The sequence below is a fragment of the Heterodontus francisci genome, chromosome 46, assembly GCF_036365525.1.
Source record: "Heterodontus francisci isolate sHetFra1 chromosome 46, sHetFra1.hap1, whole genome shotgun sequence".
Lineage (NCBI taxonomy): Eukaryota > Metazoa > Chordata > Chondrichthyes > Heterodontiformes > Heterodontidae > Heterodontus > Heterodontus francisci.
This window is the reverse complement of record NC_090416.1, coordinates 14,265,377-14,289,541: the sequence shown is the minus strand read 5'-3', so window position 1 is coordinate 14,289,541 and position 24,165 is coordinate 14,265,377. Positions and strand designations below refer to the sequence as shown.

The 24,165-nt window shown below is 45.2% G+C and overlaps 1 protein-coding gene across 3 annotated transcripts in view; it reads right to left on the bottom strand.

Moving 5' to 3' along the window:
* The window catches only part of bnipl (BCL2 interacting protein like), a 52,340-nt gene that overhangs the window by 11,393 nt on the left and 16,782 nt on the right, over positions 1-24,165 (bottom strand). For 2 of the 3 annotated variants that reach the window (XM_068022648.1, XM_068022646.1), the window contains exons 2-6: positions 12,131-12,226; positions 8,246-8,316; positions 6,831-7,058; positions 2,524-2,697; positions 1,240-1,342 (exon numbers count right to left, since the gene is read on the bottom strand). In XM_068022648.1, coding sequence (XP_067878749.1) covers positions 1,240-1,342; positions 2,524-2,697; positions 6,831-7,058; positions 8,246-8,316; positions 12,131-12,226 — 672 coding nt within the window. The remainder of the gene's footprint in view (positions 1-1,239; positions 1,343-2,523; positions 2,698-6,830; positions 7,059-8,245; positions 8,317-12,130; positions 12,227-24,165) is intronic. The other variant, XM_068022647.1, reaches the window with a different exon arrangement.

Below are 24,165 nucleotides of genomic sequence, written 5' to 3'. Positions count from 1 at the left end.
AAAGAAAGTTGTGGAGGCTTGGGGTCAATTGAAAATTTCAAGACTGAGATCATTAGGTTTTTTTTAATTGGGAAAGAGTATTAAAGGCTACGGAAAGAAAGCGAGTCGCTGGAGTTAAGATCCAGATCAACCATGATCTATTTGATTGTCGGAACAAGCTCGAGGGGCTAAATAGCCTCCCCCTGTTCTATTTCCCTCATCACCAAATGAAACTTGTGTTGTTGACTTATGCTCACAAGGAAGGGGACTGAAACTATTTCAACATGCCCTTGATTGAATCGGTATACCACTTATACATTTCCACACTGTCCACATGGACAATTTTGTGGTGATGAGTGCTGAATTGAAACATTTTTTTAAAATCATGATGATCAGGGCTTCCCTGGTGACACAGTTAGCAAAGCCACTGCCCCATAAGGAAGCATTGGCACACCAGGAAATTCCCAGGTCCTGTACGAAGCTACTTGGCCTCAATCATCACAATAGGTTATGCAGGGATTTTAGGTGAGGACAAGATCTGCGTGTAATAATTTTCATTATATAGGGTGTTAGCTGTGGCTCAGTGGGTAGCACTCTCGCCTCAGAATCAGAAGGGTGTGGGTTCAAGTCCCACTCCAGGGATTTCAGCACAAAATCTAGGCCAATACTTACAGTGCAGAACTAACTGAGAACTGCACTGTTGGAGGTGCCATCTTTCGGATGAGATATTAAACCAAAGCTCCGTCTGCCCTCTTGGGTGGACATAAAAGATCCCATGGCCACTATTATGGAGGAAGAACAGGGGAATTATCTCCGGTATCCATGGCCAATATTTATCTTTCAACTGAACATAACTAATTAAAAGAAGTGTTATTTGGTCATCATCTCATTATTGTTTGTGGGAGCTTGCTGTGCCACAAACTGGGCCACGTTTCCTACATTAGAGCAGTGACTGCACTTCAAAAATGTTTTGGGATGTCCTGAGGCCGTGAAAGGTGCTATACATAAATGCAAGTCTTTCAATCTTTCTGTTGTTGAATAACATGCCGGTGATTTGGGAAATATAATGGAAGGCAACCAGCACCCATGAAAACCTAACCCAGCACAAGTGATGATCTTCTAGGCATGCGAGTAGAATTCCCCAACGTGCTGAAACTATGTGGTTAGTCTGTTTAATATCACATCAAAGACAAGTTAATTAAAACTGCAGAGGAGAAATTAAAGATGATAAAGATCAGGGTATAAGATTCTGGTCATTACCTAAAGAGATTTTCCATTACATTCTCATAGTCAGGTTGACTGCTTTCAGGCAAGTAGCACGAGGAAAACACAATGATTGCAGTTAAATTCTCGCCAAAGCAACCTGATAGAAAGAGAAAGATTATTCATCTGGTCAAATCTCTCACCTTTCCCCACCCCTCCACTTTTGATAGAACTTCATAAATCACTGGTTGGGCATGAGTTGGAGGGTTGAGAGCATTTTTGGGCACAACACTTCAGGAAAGGTGAAAGGCCTTGGAAAGGGCACAGAGGAGGTTTACAAAGGTGTTACCAGGGATGAGGAGAGGTTGGAAAAATAGGTTTTCAAGATGACAAGAGGTTTTGGTAGAGTAGATAGAGACAAACTATTCCCTCTGGCGAGTGGGTCAATAACCAGAGGTCACAGATTGGTAAAATATCCTGTTAATCACGAAATCCTGATAGAACACAAGTGTGTGGACATTGAGAACAAGATCAGGCTTGGCTGCGATACCTTCAACAGTCAAATAGCCTGTCAACACTTGACTGTATTGGCTCATGCATGGTGAATGGCTCATAACCATAGAAAAATGATTTAGGAGCAGAACAGGAGAGAGAGAACAAAAGAAATAGGAGCAGGTTTAAGCCATATGGCCGATTTTCTATATCTCAACTCCATTTTCCCACCCTACCCCCATATTCTTGGACTGGGAAAGAGTGGATTGGAAAAAAAAACCTCAAAAAATACACAGCAGTTTATTTTCTGTAAACTGTTGTATCTCCTGCAAATCACCCCTTGAGACAACAGTCTTCAACTTATAGGTTTTTTTCTAAATTCATTCCACGATTGTGGGTGTTGCTGCCCAGGCCAACATTATTGCCCATCCCTAATTGCCCTTGAGATGATGATGTTGGCCATTTCAGAGGGCAGTTAAGAGTCAACCACAATGCTGTGGGTCTGGAGTCACATATAGGCCAGACCATATAAGGATGGCAGATTTCCTTCCTTGAAGGACATTTGATTTTTTTTTTAATGATAGTTGTTACATGGTCACCATGACTGGTACTAGTTTTTTAAATTCCTGATTTATTCAATTAAACTGAATTTAAATCGTGCAGTTGCCATGGTGGGATTTGAACTCACCTCTCCAGATCACCAGTCGAGGCCTCTGGATTACTAGACCAGTGACATAACTACTATGCTACCCCACCCAATTGATGATCAGTTTAATTGGTCTAGAAGTTTCCCCCCCCCCCCAAATGAAAGAAAATAAAATGAACCCATACTCAAACCAGGAGCCTCACCTCCATGAGAAATAACCGCCTTGTACGGATCCACAACAGCCATGTCCACCCGATATTCCTGCTCCCCGATGTGGAAGACCCTCCACAACTTGCCATCTTCTGTCTCTTCATCCGTCACATGCCCTTGGAAGCTCTCCGTATCCGATAATGAACGATACACCCGTGGCAGATCATCTGGCCAGAATGGGGTGGGGGGGGGGGGGGGGTGGCGGGGAAGAAAAGGCAGCATTTAGCCTGAGAGGAAGCAGGATATGGATACGAGTAATCTTTACTCAGCTCACTTATGGTCCAATGCATGAATACCACATGAGAAAACATACTATTCTGGTCCTCAGTATGAAATGTTACAGTTCCAAATGATAATTTGAACAAAATAAAATCTCTTTTTCTCCTTCTCGTATGTTACTCCTCCACTACAACCATTTTAACACTGACACAGCCAGAGAAATCTCTCTCGTTGGGCAGGACTGGTTCTCTAAGTTTGAGCACCCAGTCTGAGCGAAGTCTGGCCTCTATTTCCACTGGTCTCCAAAACTCACCCCCAACTCCCATTGGTCTTGCAGATAATGAGCTAAACGGCATTTTTTTTTAAATGGTGGTAATGGGGAGTGGAAACACAGCTGTTACAAGACAACTCCACTTGAAGGAAAAGAAGTTGAATTGTATTTCACCCCCCGCCCCACCCCCAAGTGAATTTAAGAAAAATACAGCATTATTTCCCAATTCATAGAATAATGAACTATTCAAATAAATCTCAATGGGAAGAATCAAAGTTAATTTCAAGTTTAACAAACATCAATCAGACACGACAGGAAATAATCAGATGTCGCAGAGGATGTTGCTTCTAAGTCACCGATGTGTGCAAGAATGCTTTTGATTGGTCAGTGCACAGCTGTACATGCAAAAACACTTTTGATTGGCAGTGCATGCAAGAAATCACTGCTGTTGAAAATAACAAATCGGTTCATAATCAACAAATCCGCATGAAGCTGATACAGTCGTAGGCTTACCCATGGCTCAAAATGGTGGGGCAGAATGCATCAGATCGTTTAACCTGGGATGTGCAAATCAACATGCGTCCATCTCACCGTTCTTGTTTCCCACAATCGCCACTCCTCTACCATCTCTGCTTTGTGCCCTATATTGCTTCAAGTACCAAGCTTCAATTGTGCAGTGCCGGCCGGTGACCAGTCAGCACCAAAGACCGGTCTCTACATTTGCTATCGACCAAGAAAGAGAGATTTGCATTCATACATTGTCTTTCATGTCCTCAGGACGTCCCAAAGCTCTTTACAGCCAATAAAGTACTTTTGTGAAATTTATTCAGTTTTGTAATGCAGGAAATGCGGTAATGGAATTTATGCCCAACAAGCTCCCAGAAGCAGGAAAAAAATCTAATCTGTTCTAGTGATGTTGGTCAAGCTCAAGTCAAAACTAAGTTCTTTGGATGTGGCCTCTTTCAGTGAAGTTTGAATCACGAGGACAATTTTGTGACAGAATGCGAAATAGAAAGCTGCAATTACTGTCCGCTCACCTTTCATTTTACTGCTTGGTTAGTGACAAGTTACACAGCCAATGAAGTAATTTTTGAAGTGTAGTCACTGTTGTGTTGTAAGAAATGCAGTAGCCAATTTGCACATAGCAAGCTCCGACAAACAGCAACGTGATAAATTTTTAAAAATTCTTTCATGGGATGTGGGCGTCGCTGGCAAGGCTGGCATTAGTTGCCCATCCCTAATTGCCCTTGAGAAGGTGGTGGTGAGCCACCTTCTTGAACTGCTGTCGTCCATCTGATGCAGGTACCCCTATACTGTTGTAGGGGAGTGAGTTCCAGGATTTTGATCCTGTGACAGCAAAGGAACAGCGATGTAGTTCCAAATCAGGATGGTGCGTGGCTTGGAGGGTAACTTGCAGGTGGTGGTGTTCCCATGCATCTGCTACTCTTGTCCTTCTAGCTGGCAGAGGTCGCGGGTTTGGAAAGTGCTGTCGAAGGAACCTTGGTGAGTTGCTGCAGTGCATCTTGTAGATGGTACACACTGCTGCCACTGTACATCGATGGTGGAGGGAGTGAATGTTGAAGGTGGTGAATGGGGTGCCAATCAAGTGGGCTGCTTTGTCCTGGATGGTGTTGAGCTTCTTGAGTGTTGTTGGAGCTGCAACCATCCAGGCAAGTGGAGAGTATTCCATCACACTCCTGACTTGTGCCTTGTAGATGGTGGACAGGCTTTGGGGAGTCAGGAGGTGAGTTACTTGCCTCAGAATTCCCAGCCTCTGACCTGCTCTTGTAGCCACAGTATTTATATAGCTTGTCCAGTTCAGTTTCTGGTCAGTGGTAACCCCCAGGGAACAGATAGTGGGCGATTCAGTAATGGTAATGCCATTGAATGTCAAGGGGAGATGGTTAGATTCTCTCTTGTTTGAGATGGTCATTACCTGGCACTTGTGTGGCACAAATGTTACTTGCCACTTATCAGCCCAAGCCTGAATGTTGTCCAGGTCTTGCTGCATATTGGCACAGACTGCTTCAGTATCTGAGGAGTTCGAATGGCACTGAACATCCCCACTTCTGACTTTATCATGGAAGGAAGGTCATTGATGAAGCAGCTGTAGATGGTTGGGTCTAGGACACCGCCCTGAGGAACTCCTGCAGCAGTGTCTGAGACTGAGATGATTGGCCTCTAACAACCACAACTCAGATCATCTACTTTTTTAATGATGCTGGTGAGAATAGAGAACGGTCCAGGATACCGGGGAGAACTTCCCCTGGTCTTCTTCCAATAGTGGCCATCGGATCTTTTATGTTCACCTGACAGAGCAGACAGCGCCTTGGTTTAACATTTCATCTTAAAGATGGCACCTGGGTACTGGCACCTGGAAGAATTAGCCTAGATATGGGCACCAACTTTCTGACAAGGCAAGAGAGAGAGTGCTACTCGGAGCCAAGGCTGATACTTTGGAGCATTGGGGTGGAGTGGGGAAAAGGAGACATACAGCTGGGACGGGCCACAGAGAGCGAGAAGGGAGCGAAGTGGAGGCCAAATAGCCCTTGGGTTGTTTGTGTGTCTGGAATATTTATAAAGGACTGGTAACGGTTTTCTTCAGGACTGGTGCGTAATAGGTGCCCAATATACCAGCTCCATTCAGTTGATGTCTCCAAATTGACTGGCCATATAAATCCGCCAGCAGAGGAAATAGGCGTCCTGGGTCTCCCAATTTGCTGCCTCTCGGAGCCTCTTGGTCTGCTTAGCAAAGTCGCTGAGCCCATTGGACATTTTATTCAATTTACATCCAGTCACAAAGTAGCATTGCGACTCAAGCCCCCAGGCAGGGCTGCATCACTGCGATTACATCCCTTGTGCATTGACCATTCATGCATACACAGTGTTCAAATTCTTGCCCATACATATCAGCACCAATTTCCATTTTGGAAGCTGCACTGCCACAGATTTATAACAGTTGGTGCATAGCTAAAAGACTGGGGAGAAAGTACAGGGAACCTATGGCATCGTCACATAGTATCGCAGTGACTGTTCTTATAAAATGTACATCTCTAATCCCCAGCTGCAACGGTTGAAGTATGGGGCAGGGTATCTGCCTAACATTCCCTATGGGATTATGCAACGATGCAGCATGTGAAAGAGAGAAAAGGACTGTCTCTCTCCTTTTGCATGCAATTAAGTTACAGATTGACCTTGATATAATTGTATGGTGGAACAGTCTGAAGGGGCTAAATGTCCTCCTCCCAGTCCTAGGTTCGCTCACACAACTGCATGTTTTGCATGAAGCACCAAGATCACAAAAAAGGTGATCCTTGAGGGATTAGGATTATTGTTGTTGTATTGAGAAAAATTGGCAACATCCGTCCTTTCCTCCCACTTTATTTTACGTTTGCATTCCCCCAAATGCTCCAAATCCTTGCTCCCTCCTCCAATAGGGACAGAGAGAGGCAGAGTAGGGAAACCCATGCTCACCATCAATCTAATTTCATGAGAGTTTAAGGGAAGCACCAGAGGAAGTACTTTTGTCAGGCGTCTTTCCGATGGAACATGACAACCCAAATCTGTCCCTAGCTTGTGCATGTTGGGGACCATCCACCATCTTTGAACGTCAGCCAGTTTTAGGAGTGAAAGTGGAAATCGCCTACTGTCCACTGGAGAACTTGGGCCGTCATGCCTACTAATGTGACAAAACAAGTCTTGCGAACATCGGTACTTTATCCCTGCACGAAGGAAGAGATAGATGAAAGTAGAAAGTCATTCGGAGTACATGATTAAAAGAATTGATCAGACATTGATTCGTTTGTTTACCTTCCCACTCAAACTCATTACCATTCTCCGGCACCTCAAAAGATTCACTATCTGAAGGAGTTTCTAAGTCATCTACATTTATATCGTAGGAATCCCCTTCCAGTTCGTCCGGTGTCCTCTCTTCGGAGCGTGCCGTCTCCTCATTACCTTCCAGGGTCAAACTGATTGCCGGTGCAAGGAGGCGTTTCTTGTGTTTGTTTCCACAAAGTTGTAGAGAGTTTGGTGGCACTGAAGAGAAAATAAAGAGAGATAACATTGATGACCAAATTTAAAAAAAAAAAAATTACTATTCTCATGAAGGAAGAGGAAAGAGAAAAACTTGTCTCCAGAAATGCTGGGGTTGTTCTCCTTGGAGCAGAGAGGCCAAGAGGAGATTGTTAGAGGGGCTTAAGATCATAAAGGGTTTACATAGAGTCAATAAAGTGAAACTGTTTACAATGGCTAAAGAGGCGCTAACCAGAGGGCACAGATTTAAGGTGATTGCCAAAAGAACCGGAGGTGACATGAGGAAAAACCTGTTTACGTAACAAGTGGTTAGGATTTGGAGTGCCTGGCAGGGTGGTGGATACAGATTCATTAATAGCCTTCAAAAAAGGAATTGGATAAATACTTGAAGGAGAAAGAATTGCAGGGATATGGGGTAACAGTGGCGGAGTGGGACTGCCTGGATTGCTCTTTGAAAGTCAGTGGGCTGAGTGGCCTCCTTCTGTGCTGTACTATTCTACACTTCTAAGGGATGTCTAGATTGAGAAGTGAAACATCCTTGCGCAAGCTTTACAACATCAAGCATTCTCAGGTCACTTACCACATTTGGGGGTAGGGGGGAATGTTGATGCCGACCACAGCTCCCTCAAGACTAGTTACAATAATAAAGGAGCCTCGTAATTTAAGGTATTCAGGAGAGTTTTCCTGAAATTGTCCACAGGACTTAGCATTACTGGTAGGCTGCATAGACTGATGCTACTAGTCCTGGACAGATTGGAGATGATGGGGCAATTCCGCCTGACAGTCATGCCCGGAGACTGCACTGCTAGAAATGACCGGGATTGATTTACGCAAACAATTTGCATTCTGTAACTACCCTCCACTCTCTGCATTTTGCCGAATAAATAACCATGCTTTTAAATCGGGAGACTTTGCTGTAGTTTCTGTCAGACTCATCAATGGGCTTGCTTGCCTTTCTGCAGCCTTTTTTTCCCCCACACGCATGAACATTTCTATGATTGTATCCAATTCAGGGGGAGACCCAGGGTCTCTAGGCTTTGTAAGGGAATTTACTTTACATGAGGGGGGCTGGGAGAGAGGGAATGAGATCAGGACTACAAGGCCATGTACTACCAGTCTGAAAGAACAGTAGGAGTAAACCATTTATACTGATATTCACAGTTTAGGAATTTCATATCCAGCATGATTACCAGGTCTGTTGACATCTGTATTGGCATTCAGATCATCCTCTATCATGGCATCATTATCTTCTGGGAGAGGTCTGCAGATCAAAAAAAGAAGTCCTGACGCTATGAAAGGTGCTATATAAATGCAAGACTTTCCTTGCGTGTACGGAAAGGAAGAAGCATCAGATTTCTGCTTCTTAGTTTCCCCTTTGAATGTGGCATGGTCAGGATTTTGTAACTCACTATATAGGCATTTGTAGGGGAACAAGGATATATTGGCACATGACTACAGTTTACTAGGCACCACAGTTTGTCAGATCTGAGGATGCCCATCTAAAACTGAAAAAGAGTGTTTTTTTATAACTATTGCTTAATTAGGTCTCTACCATCTCCCACTCCCCAGTTTTAAATTTCACTCTTGGAAGCACATACTTAGCGACATAGGAACAGAAGGAGGCCATTCAGCCCCTCAAGCCGGTTCCCCTATTCAGTTATATCATGGTTGACCTGTATCGTGACTCCATCGACCTGTCTTAGTTCCATATCCCTCAATATCTTTACTTAACAAAAATCTAAATCTCAGTTTTAACATTTCTAATTGACCTCCCGCAGCCTCAACAACTTTTTTGGGGCGAGTTCTAGATTTCCACTCCCCTTTGTGTGAAGAGGTCTCTGAATAGCCTGACTCTAATTCTAAGAGCGTGCCCCCTTGCTTTGGACTCCTCCCAAAAGAGGAAATAGTTTCTCTCTATCTACACTATCTAGTCCTTTACTCATTTTAAACAACTCAATAAGATTACTCCTCAATCTTTTTTTTATTAATTCACGGGATGTGGGCCTCACTGGCTATGCCAGCATTTATTGCCCATCCTTAATTGCCCTTGAGAAGGTGGTGGTGAGCTGCCTTCTTGAACCGCTGCAGTCCATGTGAGGTAGGTACACCCACAGTGCTATTAGGAAGGGAGTTCCAGGATTTTGACCCAGTGACAGTGATGGAACGGCGATATAGTTCCAAGTCAGGATGGTGTGTAACTTGGAAGGGAACCTGCAGGTGGTGGTGTTCCCATGCATCTGCTGCTCTTGTCCTTCGAGGTGGTAGAGGTCGTGGGTTTGGAAGGTGCTGTCTAATGAGCCTTGGTGCGTTGCTGCAGTGCATCTTGTAGATGGTACACACTCTGCCACTGTGCGTCGGTGGTGGAGAGTGTGAATGTTTGTGGATGGGGTGCCAATCAAGCGGGCTGCTTTGTCCTGGATGGTGTTGGGCTTCTTGAGTGTTGTTGGAGCTGCACCCATCCAGGCAAGTGGAGAGTATTCCATCACACTCCTGACTTGTGCCTTGTAGATGGTGGACAGGCTTTGGGGAGTCAGGAAGTGAGTTACTCGCTGCAGGATTCCTAGCCTCTGACCTGCTCTTGTAGCCACAGTATTTATATGGCTACTCCAGTTCAGTTTCTGGTCAATGGTAGCCCCTAGGATGTTGATAGTGGGGGATTCAGCAATGGTAATGCTATTGAATGTCAAGGGGAGATGGTTAGATTCTGTCTTGTTGGAGATGGTCATTGCCTGGCACTTGTGTGGTGCAAATGTTACTTGTCACTTATCAGCCCAAGCCTGGATATTGTCCAGGTCTTGCTGCATTTCCACACGGACTGCTTCAGTATTTGAGGAGTCGTGAATGATGCTGAACATTGTGCAACCATCAGCAAACATTCCCACTTCTGACATTATTGAAGGAAGGTCATTGATGAAGCAGCTGAAGATGGTTGGGCCTAGGACACTACCCTAAGAAACTCCTGCAGTGATGTCCTGGAGCTCAGATGTTTGACCTCCAACAACCACAGTCATCTTCCTTTGCGCTAGGTATGACTCTAACCGGCAGAGAGTTTTCCCCGATTCCCATTGATTTCAGTTTTGCTCGGGCTCCTTGATGCCATACTCGGTCAAATGCTGTCTTGATGTCAAGGGCAGTCACTCTCACCTCACCTCTTGAATTCAGCTCTTTTGTCTAAGTTTGAACCAAGGCTGTAATGAGGTCAGGAGCTGAGTGTCCCTGGCGGAACCCAAACTGAGCATCACTGAGCAGGTTATTGCTAAGCAAGTGCTGCTTGATGGCACTGTTGATGACACCTTCCATCACTTTGCTGATGATTGAGAATAGACTGATGGGCGGTAATTGGCCGGGTTGGACTTGTCCTGCTTTTTGTGTACAGGACATCCCTGGGCAATTTTCCACATTGCAGGGTAGATGCCAGTGTTGTAGCTATACTGGAACAGCTTGGCTAGGGGTGCGGCAAGTTCTGGAGCACTATTGCCGGAATATTGTCAGGACCCATAGCCTTTGTAGTATCCGGTGCCTTCAGTCGTTTCTTGATATCACGCGGAGTGAATTGAATGGGCTGAAGTCTGGCATCTGTAATGCTGGGGACTTCAGGAGGGGGCCAAGATGGATCATCACTTCGGCACTTCTGGCTGAAGATTGTTGCAAATGCTTCTGCCTTATCTTTCGCACTGATGTGCTGGGCTCCCCCATTGAGGATGGGGATATTTGTGGAGTCACCTCCTTCAGTTTGTTGTTTCATTGTCCACGACCATTCACGGCTGGATGTGGCAGGCCTGCAGAGCTTAGATCTGATCCGTTGGTTATGGGATCGCTTAGCTCTGTCTATTGCATGCTGCTTATGCAGTTTGACTTGCAGATAGTCCTGTGTTGTAGCTTCACCAGGTTGACACCTCATTTTGAGGTATGCCTAGTGCTGCTCCTGGCATGCCCTCCTGCACTCTTCATTGAACCAGGGTTGGTCTCCTGGCTTGATGGTAATGGTAGAGTGGGGGATATGCCAGGCCATGAGGTTACAGATTGTGGTTGAGTACAATTCTGCTGCTGATGGCCCACCACGCCTCATAGATGCCCAGTTTTGCATTGCTAGATCTGTTCGAAATCTATCCCATTTAGCACGGTGATAGTGCAACATGATGGATGGTGTCCTCAATGTGAATGCGGGACTTCGTCTCCACAAGGACTGTGCGGTGGTCACTCCTACCAATACAGTCATGGACAGAAGCATCTGCGGCAGGCAGATTGGTGAAAACAAGGTCAAGTATGTTTTTCCCTCTTGTTGTTTCTCTCACCACCCAGTCTAGCAGCTATGTCTTTTAGGACTCGGCCAGCTCGATCAGTAGTCGTGCTACCGAGCCACTCTTGGTGATGGACATTGAAGTCCCCCACCCAGAGTACATTTTGTGCCCTTGCCACCCTCAGTGCTTTCTCCAAGTGGTGTTCAACACGGAGGAGTACTGACTCATCAGCTGAGGGAGGTTACCTTGCCTATGTTTGACCTGATGCCATGAGACCTCATGGGGTCCAGAGTCAATGTTGAGGACTCCCAGGGCAACTCCCTCCCTACTGTAGACCACTGTCCCGCCACCTCTGCTGGGTCTGTCCTACTGGTGGGACAGGACATACCCAGGGATAGTGATTGCAGTGTCTGGGACATTGTCTGTAAGGTATGATTCCGTGAGTATGACTATGTCAGGCTGTTGCTTGACTAGTCTGTGGGACAGCTCTCCCAATTTTGACACAAGCCCCCAGATGTTAGTAAGGAGGACTTTGCAGGGTCGACGGGGCTGGGTTTGCCGTTGTCGTTTCCGGTGCCTAGGTCAATGCCGGGTGGTCCGTCTGGTTTCATTCCTTTTTTCTATTCTCAAAGGGATACAATCCTAGTCTAAACAGCCTTTCTTCCTAATTTAGCCCTTTTAGTTTTACTTGCAAGAGATTTTTACTTTATAGAACAACCACATTAAAGGGGTCTGCATTGCACTGAACTTAAAATATGTGGCAAATGCAGGGAAATAAAATGCCCTCTTTTAAGTCTACCGCAACATGTAACTGCATAGAAGATGTCATCTTACTTTGGAAACTCTTCGTCCTGCCACTCTTCTCGGAGTTCCATATCCTCGATCCGTACTCCTGGGGAGTTCAGGGACTCCAACCGTTCCTTCTGCAGGCTAGAATAGTAAAGATTACAGTGAGGCTGTGGTTCACCAACTGTGTGTGGTGGGGGGGGGATGGGTCACATACAGATCAAATTGGGGGTGAGGTTGGGAAGAGAGGAGCACAACATTGAGTTACATCTCTAATGGCAAGACATGTAAATGACTCCAGATACCAACAGCATTTCCTAGGAGGATATGCTGTACTTCCATGATTTTCATACTTGTGCATGCAACTTCTCATTGCAATTCATTACTGAAAGGCTGAAGTTCTTTTCCATTATTGCACCACCGCTTCCCCTTGCTCCATCAGCTGTGAATTCACAAAGTGCCTCAACTAGTGCCAGGGTTGGAAACAAACATGTTTGAATAGAATATGTGTGTCAGCCGTGGCTCAGTGGGTAACACTCTCGCCTCTGAATCATAGAGTCATACAGCACAGAAACATGCCCTTCGTGTCTGTGCCGGCCATCAAGCACCTACCTATTCTAATCCCAGAAGGTCATGAGTTTGAGTCGCACTCCAGAGGCTTGCTGACCCTCTCAGAGCAGTTCTGAGGGAGTCCTGTACTGTCAGAGGTGCCGCTTTTCAGATGAAACGTTAAATGCAGGCCCCGACTGCCCTTTCAGTTGACGTAAAAGATCCTACAGCACACAACAAGGGAGTTCTGCCTTCCTGGTGTCCTGGCTAATATTTATCCAGGCAGCAGATTCTGTCCTTCTAAAACCAGTGTTGTATCTAGAGGACATTGTGAGCTGTATAATGCTAGGTTTGAGTACTGGTGGTAGTAGCAGCAACTTCAGATAACAGATTAAGAGCCACTTAAGACATATATTTGCTTAAGTACAAGTTATAACTATCAGGAAAGAATGAACAGGCTGAGGCTATTATCTCTGGAAAAGAGAAGGCTGAGCTGTGACCTAATAGAAGTCTTAAAATCACAAAGGTGTTCAATAGGGGCAATGTAGAGAAGACATATCTCTACTTGCGTGGGAGACCAAAAACTAGGAACCACCAATATAAGATAGTCACTAATGAATCCAATCGTGAATTCAGGAGAAACTACTTTACCCAGAGAGTGGTGAGAATGTGGAGCTCGCTAACACATGGAGTGGATCGGATAGAAGCATTTAAGAGGAAGCCAGATAAACACGTGGAATAGAAGGTTATGCTGATGGGGATAGGATGAAGTAGGGTGGGAAGCATAGACCCATGGGGCTGAATGGCCTGTTTCTATGGTGTAAATTTTATGCAATTCCATGTGTTTTTTTTAATTCATTCATTCGCTGGCTAGGCCAGCATTTATTTCCTATCCCTAATTGCCCTCGAGAAGGTGGTGGTGAGCTGCCTTCTTGAACCTCTGCAGTCCTTGGGGTAGGTACACCTACAGAGCTGTTACGAACAGAGTTCCAGGATTTTGACCCAGCGACAGTGAAGGAACGGCAATATATTTCCAAGTCAGGATGGTGTGTGACTTGGAGGGAAACTTGTAGGTGGTGGTGTTCCCATGCATCTGCTGCACTTGTCCTTCTAGATGGTAGAGGTCACGGGTTTGGAAGGTGCTGTTGAAGGAGCCTTGGCGAGTTGCTGCAGTGCATCTTGCAGATGGTACACACCGCTGTCACTGTGCATCGATGATGAAGGGAGTGAATGTTGAATGTGGTGGATAGGGTGCCGATCAAGCGGGCTGCTTTGTTCTGGATGGTGTCGAACTTCTTACAATTACGTATTACAATTTTTCCTATTGAGCGTCAGCACCAGTAGACAATACCAGGCTCCTGACAACACAGCTAGACCTGTGCATAAAGACAGCTTTTGACTCCTTGAGTATAATACTGGCACGGAGTTTAAAAAATTATCTTGTGCTCTTAAACACACACAGGCCCAAGCTTGCTTACAGTGTGGAACAATTAAACTAAAAGCAAACTTTAAGCAAGAGAGGAAGAAAGATTTTCCAGTCACTGCTTCCATGTTAATAGAGTACATTAATTATTTAGAAATTGCTTTTCAGATGTGCAGTAAGGCAGGGAGGTTAAGAACAATAAATGCTGGAGCCTAGGAGTGAGTTGGGCTTTACAGCTGTGGTCATTAAAGGCATGAAAACGATCATTGTGGCCTATTGTTATTCCTGGCAAATCCATTCTGTCCATCCTTTTATGAAACACAGACTTTTTTATAGCACAGAAGGTGGTCATTTCGACCTCCTTCATTGTTTGAGGGGTAAATATTGGCTGTACACTGGGGATAAGTCCTCTGACCTTCTTTGAATAGTGCCATGGGATCTTTTACATCTACTTGAAATGGCAGACAGGGCCCTCAAGTTTAATGTCTCATCCGAAAGATAGCACCTCCAATTGCACTTCATCGGTACTGCACTGAGAGTATCAGCCTGGATTATAGATTGGTTCAAGGTCCATTCCAGACACTTTCTGACTCAGAGGTGAGAATGCAAACCACCGAGCCACAGTTGACACCATATCACGCCATTCATATTAGACAGTACATACGGCAGACCTTTGAGAATTATGAATGAAACTTGGAAACAGCTACACTGGCGCACATGTGCAATCTTGTCCTTGTCTAGTTAGTTTAGCTTGCTGCCAGCATCAGGGTCACCAACCCTCCAGGTTTGTCCTGAAGTCTTCTGAAATTAAATTAATTTCCCCACTATTACTGCCAGCTATCAGGAATCACAAGGGAATTAAAAAATGCATGCCCACTTAATAGGGGCTCCCAACTACTCCAAGTGAAGCAATTTGAGTTTATAGGCCCCTGTGTACCTTCCACCCCATCTGCTGGTAAAATATCTCGACAGGGTAGATGCTAAGAGGCTGTTTCCCCTGACTGGAGAGTCTAGAACCAGTATGCACAGTCTCAGGACATGGGGTTGGCCATTTAGGACTGAAATGAGGAGACGTTTCTTCACTCGGGGGTCATGAATCTTTGAAATTTTCTACCTCAGAGGCTCAGTCATTGAATATATTCAAGATAGGGCGGCACAGTGGCTAGCACTGCAGCCTCACAGCTCCAGGGACCCGGGTTCGATTCTGGGTCCTGCCTGTGTGGAGTTTGCAAGTTCTCCCTGTGTCTGCGTGGGTTTTCTCCGGGTGCTCCGGTTTCCTCCCACAAGCCAAAAGACTTGCAGGTTGGTAGGTAAATTGGCCATTATAAATTGTCACTAGTATAGGTAGGTGGTAGGGAAATATAGGGACAGGTGGGGATGTTTGGTAGGAATATGGGATTAGTGTAGGATTAGTATAAATGGGTGGTTGATGTTCGGCACAGACTCAGTGGGCCGAAGGGCCTGTTTCAGTGCTGTATCTCTAATCTAATCTAATCTAATCATGAACATAGACAGACTTTTGGGCACTAAGGGAATCAAGGGACATGGGAATAGGGGGCGAAAGTGGAGTTCAGGTAGGAGGACAGCCATGATCTTACTGAATGGCAGAGCAGGCTCAAGTGGCATTATGGCCTACTCCCGCTCCTATTTCCTATGTTATCATCACAAAAATGGCAAGAAGGAATGTACACAATTGCATTTATATAACGCCTTTCATATCCTCAGCATGTCTGGAAGTCCTTCGGCGCCAAATGAGCTACTTTTGAAGTGCAGTCACTCCTTGTTATGAAGGTGAACATGGGAGCCATTGTGCGTACAGCAAGATCCCACAGCAAACCAGATAAATAATCAGTTGAGCTGGTTTAGGTGATGCTGGTTGAGGGATAAATGTCCCCCAGGACACCTGGAAGAACTCCCCTGAAGTGTCAGCCTAGATTATGTGCTCATGTCTCTGGAGTGGGGACTGAATGAGGATGATGAGAGTGCTACCAACAGAGCCAAGGCTGACATTGAAATCTGACGTCTACCTGAAACACGATAAGAGATATTAAAAGAGCGTGACTAGTACTTATCCTTTCACTGTTTAAATAAAACAGGTCAGTTTAACACCTCATTAGTCTGTAACTACAGAACCAGCTAGAGTGAAGGTCAAAATTTCCAAATCCTGTAAACTCTCCCGAATGGGCCCACTACAGTAACCATAAAAGGGACATTTCTCTAAACCTGCAGCTAATTCCAACAGAAAAAAGCACCCATGTTCTTTTTAATATCTGCAATTTGATTTTAAGTCAGTAACAAATCAGCACCAACAGCAGACTTGACTCCTGAGTGGTGTCGCATGCTATTTCCACCAACAGGCATGAAATAATATGAAAGATGAACTCCATTTCCTATGGCATCTCGCACTTGAATTTTCATAGCCTCCCCCACAGGCCCACATCCCAATAGCACGTTCAAATTGAATAGCATGGTGTTTATAGACCAAGGTCTGTTCAGTGCAATTCTCTTGGTTAATTATAAAGAAAGAACTTGCACCTTTCATGACCTTGGGATGTCCCAAAGCACTTTACATTACATTGTAGTATTTTTTTGAAGCGTAATTACTGGTGTTATGAAGGAAACACAGCAGACAACTTACACACAGCAAGCTCCCATAAACAGCAATGTGATAATGAGCAGGTCAGCTGTTTTAGAGGCTGGTTGAGGATAACTATTGGCCCCAGGACATCAGGGAGAAGTCACCTGCTCTTCTTCAAAATAGTGCTGTGGGATCTTTTACGCCCACCCAAGGGGGCAGACAGGGCCTCGGTTTAACATCTCATCCGAAAGACGGCACCTCTGTCAGTGCAGTATTAGAGTGTCAACCTGGATTAGATGCTCAAGTCTCTAGAGTGGGACTCCATCCCACAACCTTGACAGAGAGGGAACAGTGCTACCCACGGAGCCACGGCTGATAAAATGTGGTTTAAAAAAAAACACCTCATATGTAAATGGCTGAGGAGAGGTGAACTCCGATTTTGATTTTGTGTGTTATTCCTATAATGGGGATTCTCTGCAGAAGACAGGAAGTCTCTTTCCCACTACAAAACATGCCTTTGCATGTTACTGGACGTTGGTATGTTATTGCAGCAGTGGCTGAGGAACTCAGCAAATGTCTGCAATGAAACAGTCATTGGGTTTGTCCGATCAACATCTGCAGCGATCGAGGCGGGGGGGGGTGTGTGGCGGTGGGCTGGTGTGGGGGGGCATTATCTGGAGGGTGGAAATATTACTGAATGGGGAGGGAAACAGCAGACAGAAACCAAGAAAAACTACAACTGTAGTTAAATTCTAAGTTCACAATACATTCCTTTAAAAAAGCAAGTAACTTGAAGCCTTGAATACAACGCCCTAAATACTCCAAAAACTGGTCCATCAAAAACGTAGGTGTAAAGTTGCCATACACCCAAACACTCTACTGAGCATAGTTTTTAAAATGGCACTTACCGAGCTTGGTTTCAATTAACTTACTGTTTGATCAGCAAGTTTGGCGGAGGACAAAATGCACAGGGTTCAAACTTTCTCCTCTCAAACATAAAGGCAGCCTTGCTATATGTTACAGAACAGACTGCAGGCTGTTTACATCATCGCAGCTCACCTGGAGCCTGGGCATGTACTGCACAGCCACACCCATCAGTTCAGTTACCCCGGCAACCCGACACGCAATCCTGCTTTATTTGCTACTGACAACACCGAATAGAAGGCCGAGAGAGCAAGCCCCTCCCTGTCCTCAACACCGATAGTGTTCATAGGGTAGAGACAAATTATTTCCTCTGGTGGGGGAAGTTCAGAACAAGGTTGGGGTGGTAGGGGCCGGGGCATAACCTGAAAATTAGAGCCAGCCCGTTCAGGGGTGATGTTAGGAAGCACTTCGTCACACAAAAGGGTTGGGAAAATCTGGAACTCACTCGCACAAAAAGCTGTCGAGACTGGGGGGTCAAATTGAAAACCTCAAAACGGAGAGCGATAGCTTTTCTTTAGACAAGGGTGTTAAGGGTTACAGAACCAATGCAGGCAAATAGAGTCAAGATACAGATCAGCCATGATCTAATTGAATGACAGATAGACTGGAGGGGCTGAATGGCCTCCGCCTGTTCCCATGCTACAGGCAAAGAAACTGAAGCTTCCTGCTCCCCTCTCCCTAACTCCTATTCAATATCCTGTTGCAGGTGTCGTCCCCTCACTGAGTTCCACAGCTACCAGGTGCCATTTGCTGCTTCATCCAAGTAGCCAATAGAGCTGGACCCAATCCTGTCCTCATGACAAGGCGCACAGGAGATTTACCAGAATGGTACCGGAAAAGGGACACTTCAGTTATTGGGGTGGGGGGGTGGGGAAGGAGACCAAAGAAACTGGAATTGTTCTTCTTAGAGCAGAGAAGGTTAAGGTGAGCTTTAACAGAGACGTCCAAAATTGCACATGGTTTCGACAGAGTAGATAGGAAGAAACTGTTTTCATTGGCAGCAGGATCAGTAACCAAAGAACACAGATCTAAGATAATTTGCAAATGAAACAGAAGGGAGATAAGGAGAATTTTTCTTTTACTGATATAATGATGAGTAATGCATGGCCTGAAATGGCAGTGGAGGCAGACTCGATAGTAATTGCCAAAGGGAACTGGATATATACTGAACACGGAGAAATCTGCAGGGCTATGGAGAAAGACATGGGGGGAGGGGGGACTAATTGGATAGCTTTTTTAAAGAGGGGACGAATGGCCTCCTTCTGTGCTGTAATATCTACATGATCATTTTTTCATAAGAATCATTCTGATCTTCCCTTCCTACTTGGAGGTTTTGAGGCAAGTTGCAGAGCCCCTTTTATCACCAGCTGCCTCAGCCACTTGACCGAGCAGTCAAACCTGACATCTTCCTCCTCCGAACAGCTCGCGATTCAGTCGCAACCAGGTGAGCAATGCACATCAGGAATGCCTTAAATGCTGCGTTTATGTTGCCAGCGGAGGTGGCCCTGCATTTAGATGCACAATTCCGACACAAGCGAGCTTGCCCTGCTGTCTCCACAGACACCAAGACCAACCTCAAAAGGTGAGATTCAAGAGAACCCTCGATACAATGACCAACGGGTGTGAATTCATTGCAACAGTGTTTACCGTGAACTGTCAGTTTACAGGGAGCAAGCAAACGGTTAAAGATTAGTTGTAATATAATGATTAGCTTAGTGTTGCCAAGTTTAAGTGGTGACTTTTAATAGGGTTGAAGATGGACCTTTGTTCATCCGACAAATGTCACAAGCAAAACCCAACATGGATTTAGAAGCAACAGGTCTTGTTCACTAGTCTCCTGGAATTCTTTGGAGAGGTCACCAAGCTAGCCAAAAGTTACTTCAATTTTCACAAGAAATTTGATAAATTTACATAAGTGAGTATTATTCTGGGTCTCCTGTTCTTTCCACTACTTAGAAAATGCTTTTTCTTTTTGTTCATTTGAGAACCCTAGGTAAATGACCAGGTTCCATCATGGAGGACATCGTGAAAGTTGGCAAGAGGGGACATGTTAAATCAGGGAGTAGTCATTAGAGCTGCGGCCATCTGCCTGCGAGTCAGAGGTCGTGGGTTTGAGCCCCAATCCAGAGACTTTGGAGGACAAAATCCAGGCCGACACTCCCAGTGCTGTACTGAGGGAATGATGCACTGTCGGAGGTGCTGTCTTCTGGCTGAGATGCTAAAGCGGGTGGGCAGACGTAAAAGATCCCACGGTATTATTTGAAGAGTAGGGGAGTTCTTTCTGGTCAGTGTCCTGACCAATATTTATTCCTCAACCAACGTCACTAAAAACAGAATATCTAATCATTATCACATTTGTTTGTAGGATCTTGCTTTGCACAAAATGGCTGCCCTTTTACCCTACATCAAAACCATGACTTCAAAAAGTACATAATTGGCTGTAAAACACTTCGGGATGTCCCACGGCTGAGAGAGGTGCAAAATAAATTCCTTTTCTTTAAGTCTGGATTTTAAAAGCCTGCAGATTGTAAGATGAATGTTAACGAGTCTTGCAGTTTTGAGATCCTGGGAAAATTTGAATTAGCATAAGAGACCATGAATGAGTCTTTATTTCCAGTTATCGAGGACACAAGCAGGAGCAAGAGCTGCATTTGAACAGCCGTCAGCAGCTCACTACTTCTTGTAAAATACAATTTGTTGATGCAACATGAGGAAAAGCTTTTTTAAAAAAAAACGCAGTGAGTGATTAGGATCTGGAATGCGCTGCTTGAAAGCGTGGTGGAGACAGATTCAATCGGGGCTTTCAAAAGAGAATTGGATAATTACGTGAAGGGAAAATAATTTGCAGGGCTATGGGAAAGAGGCAGGGGTGTGGGATTAGCCGAGTTGTTCTTGCAGAGGGGCTGATTGGCCTCCTTCTGTGCTGTAACCATTCTATGACACAAATGGCTCCAGGCATTCAATGAGACAGACCAATAAGATAGCTTGATTAAAGAGTGGCTGATGGATGATAATAAGACAAACACGATTAGTGCAGAATATATACCCCACCAAGGGATCTCTTGAAGGTAAGGGTAGAGAGGAAAAGGTTTTGGCATATTGTTCCCCGTGAGTTTCCCAACTATCAAAGGCAATCCAAGATACAGCTCCAAGAGCATTTGACTGAAAATCTAAGCAGGCTAAACCAACCACGAGCTCAACCAAACTCTGCTGCCTTGTCTCCTAATTTTTACCAAGTGTTATGCCATTGTTTGCATGGTGGCTTTTAGAACAGTGGCCCCTAGTTCTGGTTACTAGATTGATACCTGGAATGAGTGGGTTGTCTTATGAGGAAAGGTTGGACAGACTGGGCTTGTTTTCACTGGAGTTTAGGGGAGACTTGATTGAAGTTTATAAGATCCTAAACGGTCTTGACAAGGTGGATGTGGAAAGGATGTTTCCTCTTGTGGGTGAGTCCAGAACTAGGGGCCACTGTTCTAAAATTAGGGGTCGCCCTTTTAGGACAGATATGAGGAGAAATTTTTCTCTGAGGGTTGTGCAACTTTGGAACTCTTTGCCTCAGAAGGTGGGGAGGCAGGGTCATTGAATATTTTTAAGGCAGAAGTAGATAGATTCTGGTTAGGCAAGGGAATCAAAAGTTATCGGGGTAGATGAAAGTGTGGAATTCGAAACACAAACAGATCATCCATGATCTTATGGAATGGTGGAGCAGGCTAGAATTGCCTACTTTTGCTCCTAGTTCATACGTTCGTAAAATGTATGTGGTGGAGACGAAAGACAATGGCATCAGTCTTCTGAATATTTAGTTGGAGGAAATTTCTGCTCATTCAGTACTGGATGTTGGACAAGCAGTCTGACAGTTTAGGGACAGTGGAAGGATCGAGAGGTGGTGAAGTGAGGCTGTCAGTGTACATGTGGAGCCTGTCGTGTTTTCAGATGATGTCGCTGAGGGGTGATATGCAGATGAGAAATAGGAGGGGGCCAAGGATAGATCCTGGGGCGCTTTAGAAGTAACGGTGTGGGAGTGTGACAAGACAGTGCAGGTAATTCTCTGGCTAGGACTGGATAGGTAATGGGACCAGGCGAGTGCAGTCCGACCCAGCTGGATGGCAGAGGAGAGGCGGTGGAGGAGGATAGTGTTTTCAGCCATGTCAAAGGCTGCAGGCAGATCGAGAAGGACAAGGAGGGATAGTTTACCACAGTCACATCGGGTTCATTTGTGACTTTGACAAGAGCCGTTGTGGTAATGTGGACCAGAAAACTGATTGGAGGGATTCAAACATGGAATTCCTAGAAAAATGGGCACAGATTTGGAAGTGACAGCATGTTCAAGGACTTTGGAACAGTAAAGAAGGTTGGAGATGGGGAAGTAGTTTGAAAAGGACAAAGGGGTCAAAGGAGGAGAACGGTGATAACAGGAGATTTGAAAGGGAGGGGGACAATACCTTTTTTTTATTTGTTTCATGGGATATGGGCATTGCTGGCAAGAATGTGGTGGTGAGCCGCCTTCCAGAACTGCTGCAGTCAATCTGGTACGGGTACTCCCACAGTGCTGTTAAGGAGGGAGTTCCAGAATTTTGATCCCGCGACAGTGAAGGAATGGCAATATAGTTCCAAGTCAGGATGGTGTGTGGATTGGGGGGGGAGGGGGGGGGGGGGGGGAAACTTGTAGCTGGTGGTGTTCCCATGCATCTGCTGCTCGTCATTCTAGGTGGTAGAGGTCGCGGGTTTGAAAGGTACTGTCGAAGGAGCCTTGGCGAGTTGCTGCAGCGCATCTTGTAGATGGTACACACTGCTGCCACTGTGCGTCAGTGGTGCAGGGAGTCAATGTTGAAGGTGGTGAATGGGGTGCCGATCAAGCGGGCTGCTTTGTCCCAGATAGTGTTGAACTTCCTGAGCGTTGTTGGAGCAGCACTCATCCAGGCAAGTGGAGAGTATTCCATCACACTCCTGACTTGTGCCTTGTAGATGGTGGACAGGCTTTGAGAAGTCAGGAGGTGGGTTTCTTGCCGCAGAATCCCCAGTCTGAGGAGACAGAACCATTAAGAATATCAGCTAACATGGGGCTTGACGACAATGAAGGAAAGTGGAGGAAGGAGCTACAGAAGTAGGGAGAAAGGAATGCATGTGAAAGAGGGAGGGATGAAGAAAGATCGAGGGGAAGGAGGAGGAAGGGACCCACATGGAAAGATTCATGAGGAAAGAAGGATGATTACATGGAAGTAGGCAACGTGTTGGAGGAGGAGGAGGGGAGTGCTATAGGTTGAGAGGGGGAAGAGGACAAAGAGAAGTGTTGCAACGAGGAATAAGATCACCTGCAGGAAGGAGGAGGAAGAGTTTTAGAAAAGAGGAACATAAGAAATAGGAGCAGGAGCCTGCTCTGTCATTAAGATTGTGGCTGATGAGAGAGGGATAAGAGCAGAGGAGAGAGGTTAGGAGAAGCAAGAGGATAGTGCAATAATAAATAGAAACCTACGAGAGAGTGCAACAGAGTACGTGATAGCAACAGGAAATATACAGGAGCACACGGAATAATGTTAAAAGGTTAAATGGAAAGTTTTTTTGCATAAAAGAAACACATCCTGGAATCTTAAAATAGAATCACTTCTCTCAATTGGAGAACTGGAGACTGTAAACAAGGCTACCTCATGAACTCTGCCCAGTTCCCACAATAGGGTGTTGCTTTGGAGTTTTAACCATTTGAAAACTGGAGGGGAGATGCTATGTTAATTTATGAAGTGAAGCCATTTTATAACAATAAACCCAATTGACTGTGCGCTCTAAATTTATAGTGAAACAGGTGCACCATCACATGTACCAGACCTGTTTTCTCACAGTCACTTTACTCTTAAGACATTTTATTTATCATATAGGCGCTTCACATTATTTAGCAGACTGTACAGAATAAGACCCGAAAGGGTTGTTTGCAACATCCATCACTCTCCAAGATCTATACTGTACCTGTGACCTCTGATGTAATACGCCTCCTTTATGGCTTTCTCTTCAATAGAGGAGACATTCCTTTTGCTGCATGTTATCTCAACCATGGCTAGGTCACCCCCCAAGTTAGATGGATGTGGGTTCAAGTCCCAGTCCAGTGACTTGAGCACAAAATCCAGGCCGACACTCCCAGTGGTGTACTGAGGGTGTGCTGCGCTGTCGGAGGTGCTGTCATTCAGATGAGACGTTAAACCAAGGCCCTGTCTGCCTTCTCAGGTGGATATAAAGATTCTATGTCAATATTCAAAGATGAGCGGGTGTAAGGGGTGGGGTGGGGTGGGAAGGAAGAATGGTGGGGGTGGGAGGGGGTTCTGGTCAACATTTATCCCTCAACCAACATCACTAAAATCTGATCTGGTCCTCGTAAACATTGCTGTTTGTGGGAGCTTGCTGTATGCAAATTGGCTGTCACATTTCCTACATTACAACAGCAACTACCAAAGTACTTCATTGGCTGCCAAGTGCTTTGGGACATCCTGAGGTTGTGAAAGGTGCAAGTCTTTTTTTCTTCATTATCTGCATGTGATGCTTTACAAGCTTCAAAGTTTCCAGTTAAAATTGTACAAACCAGAATAATATTTAATCCTTTAATGTTTGACAAAGCATCTT